General features: G+C 33.0%; 1 protein-coding gene across 1 annotated transcript in view; it reads left to right on the forward strand.

Annotated features, from left to right (window-relative positions):
• The window catches only part of LOC117110952 (39S ribosomal protein L53, mitochondrial-like), a 4,048-nt gene extending 924 nt beyond the window's left edge, over positions 1-3,124 (forward strand). Inside the window, exons 2-3 of the mRNA XM_033253805.1 lie at positions 2,005-2,117; positions 2,432-3,124. Coding sequence (XP_033109696.1) covers positions 2,005-2,117; positions 2,432-2,544 — 226 coding nt within the window. The 3' untranslated portion in view covers positions 2,545-3,124. The remainder of the gene's footprint in view (positions 1-2,004; positions 2,118-2,431) is intronic.

The raw sequence follows: 3,124 nt of genomic DNA on the forward strand, positions 1-3,124 counted from the left end.
TTTTTTTTTTTTTTTGCTAACCCCACCCCCATTTTATCAATGTTCACAAGTAAATCAATGGTTAGGGACATATATAAAAAGTCATAAGAGTGGAATCAAATTTCTATTTAAAAAAGATGTTTTTGTTGTACCAGTAAACATATTTGCAAGAAACCATGACTTTTTCAAGTGAAAAAAGATGGAAAAAGGACCGTTTGAAATAAAAATATATGTTGATTGAAAAAAAAAAATAAATAAAAATATCCCAAAAAGTGACGAGGGAGCAGGTGATAAACTAATAATTTTTTTTATGGGGCCTTACTAATTTTTGAAGTAATTATTGTACGTGTGAATTTCATGTGAACACACATCATAGTCAAACAACAGCACCATACAATATAAAGAATGACATACAATACGGCAAATAGATAAGTTTTCATAAACGTTTAATCAAAAAACTTCACTCTGCAAACTCAGACATTCTGGCAATTTCTTACTGATTGCAAAATGGCAGCCGCTCGTCATGCTAGCGAACACAGATTCGGTGTACTTATTTGTGGGCTTATTTGTTGAAAAAGGTACTTTGTGAGTGGTTAAATCAGGTGAAAATGTTTGTTGATTATATGTTGTGACTGTGAGAAAAACGTTGAGGTAAAAAAAATGAAGAATTAAAAGTTGGGTGCGAAAGTGCATTAGCGCCGGCCATTGGTCAGCTACCCGGCATCCTCTCGGTTTAGCTAGTATAGTTGTGAATAATTTCTCGCTTGAGAGTCCACACCCATTCCCACCGTGCACTGTTTTGAGGTCTCATTCAGAATCATTGTTCTACATTTTAATGTGAAGCAATTAATAACTGCCTTGACTGAGTCTGGCGATATGAGATGAGTGCTCATATCACCAGTTAATCTCAGCCTCCCATGTTGAATTTTGCTTCAATTCAAAGCAACTGACAAGCGATTAAATTAGGGCACATAGAAAAAATTATTAGATTATCACTCTTTTTTAAAAAATAATTGATGAGGGAGGGCGTTTTTTTTTTTTTTAATTGGAACAATAGATTATTTCACTTACGTTTTTATCGATGAGGGAGGAACTGTTTATATTTGGCTAGTAATAGTAAATATTGTATAAAGACTGGTTTAATTGAATTAAATTACAAAATTGCATTGTTATTTTTATGCTGTTGAAATAATTGATGCGGCAAAAAAATATTTTTGTTTTTATTCCCGCATCAATATTTCCCGAATTTTTGACGCAGACGGGAGTGATAATCTAATAAATTTTTCTATTTTCCCTTATCATGTGACGTCGTAACCCACTTAGTTTAGCCACTGACTCTAGTCAAGCTATCGTCCCACAACACGTGCAATTACTAACGGTGATTAATTTATTCCTAGACCACATTGTGAAATTTTTAAAACTGTTTTAGCTATAAGGGTCCAAATTTATATAATTCTATTCCAAATTCTATTCGTTTATGTACTACTTTTGCTATTTTTAAATTTAAACAGTATATTCTGTAATTTTCTTGCTTATCTTTTTAAAACGTTTATAATTAATGTATTCTCAAATTTTTACAAATTATCTTTTATATATGAATTTTATAAATTTGTGTAATTAAATGACTCTTGTTTTTATTCTTGTATTGTATGAGGGCCCCTAATGATCAGCACTGCTGGATGGGTCACCCTCTTGAAATATGGTATTAAATAAAAAAATTAAAAATCAACTGCATGCTAACGTTGTATCAAATTATGCTAGCATTATATATTTACAGATAATAGGATATTATCGAAGTATTCTGTGCAACTAGGCCTAGTTCTGTCTACTGTATTGTAGATGTGTGATTGCAACTGAAAGTTAAAGTGAGTGCTCGGAAAATTGTTGGGGACAGTGAGTTAAATTGAGGTTTGTTGCTGGGCAACAAACGCTTAGCTTAAGGCTAACCTTTACTGTGCAGCCTGTGTCTATTTCATTGACATTTTGCATGTATTGTAAATCTGTATGTTCTTATTTTATCTTCAGGTTGTTTTTAATGTACATGTCATCCAAGTCGATGCTGGAGACCAACCCAAACTGTGCAGTTACTGGTGTTGTTAAAAACAATAGATCTCAACCAACAATTCATATTGGTTTTGGTAGGTATACTGTATTGCAACAATGACTTCATCCATATGGGGTAAAATAAATGCATAAAACAAAATATGCAAAATTGGCTTAGAAATCTGCCAACAAGTTTGTGGACAGATTTATCAGACAAAAGAGTGCAGCTAACAGTAATTCATTTGGGTGTATTGCAGATATAGAGAGGTTAAAATGCAGCACAAATTCTACTACAGTCTAAGTCTACTATTGCATGGGGAATCACTGAGCTTAACATTGTAACTCACAGATTATCTTCTGATATTTTAAACTTGTTTTATTTTATTTTATTTTATTTATTTTTTTGCAGAGGATGGGAAGCAGTTGTTGTTCAAAAGCTCAAATCTAACATTACATGAAATGTTGAAGAAACTTGTTTCCTGGACAGATGAACGAGAAAAAAAGGAAGAAGCTTCGTCGTGATACATACTATTTTTAGAGTATTCCCTTCTTTGAATTAAGGCAGCAAATATATCAGACGTATCCACATGGTTGGATTTCCCAGGTTGATACAATTATCTGAATAAAATGTATAGAACAGATGGGTTAAAGCGACTAGAAAATGCTCTTTGCTAAAAGTTTACCTTTCCGAAGTGTTGGTGAAACTGAACAACTGACCAATCAGATTGCTTGGATGCCAAAACCCACAATCACACAAGTTTATGACCACACACATCAGCCATGCTTCTCTGTGAGTGGCTGTCTTATTGTCAGACCTTAGCAACAGTATCCAAGGGTGGGGCTTTTTGGAATGGTCCATTTATACAAGAGGATCTTTGACTTCAAATGGATAAAAAAAAGTGTATTATGTCCATCCATCCCAGGTAATGCTATCTTGTAGGACATTTGAAATATAGTGAGAAGACACTTACTGGAGTCACTAACTGTTACTCATCCCTGCTTTTTTAAGTAGCAAATTCTTAATGTTTTATTACAATGGTCATGACAGTATAATGTGATGTGACTTGTAATTATAAAATAAATAATGTTATTACTCAAATTA

Source organism: Anneissia japonica, unplaced genomic scaffold (assembly GCF_011630105.1).
Source record: "Anneissia japonica isolate Jap-2015-1 unplaced genomic scaffold, ASM1163010v1 scaffold277_len1293397_cov203, whole genome shotgun sequence".
Taxonomy (NCBI): domain Eukaryota; kingdom Metazoa; phylum Echinodermata; class Crinoidea; order Comatulida; family Comatulidae; genus Anneissia; species Anneissia japonica.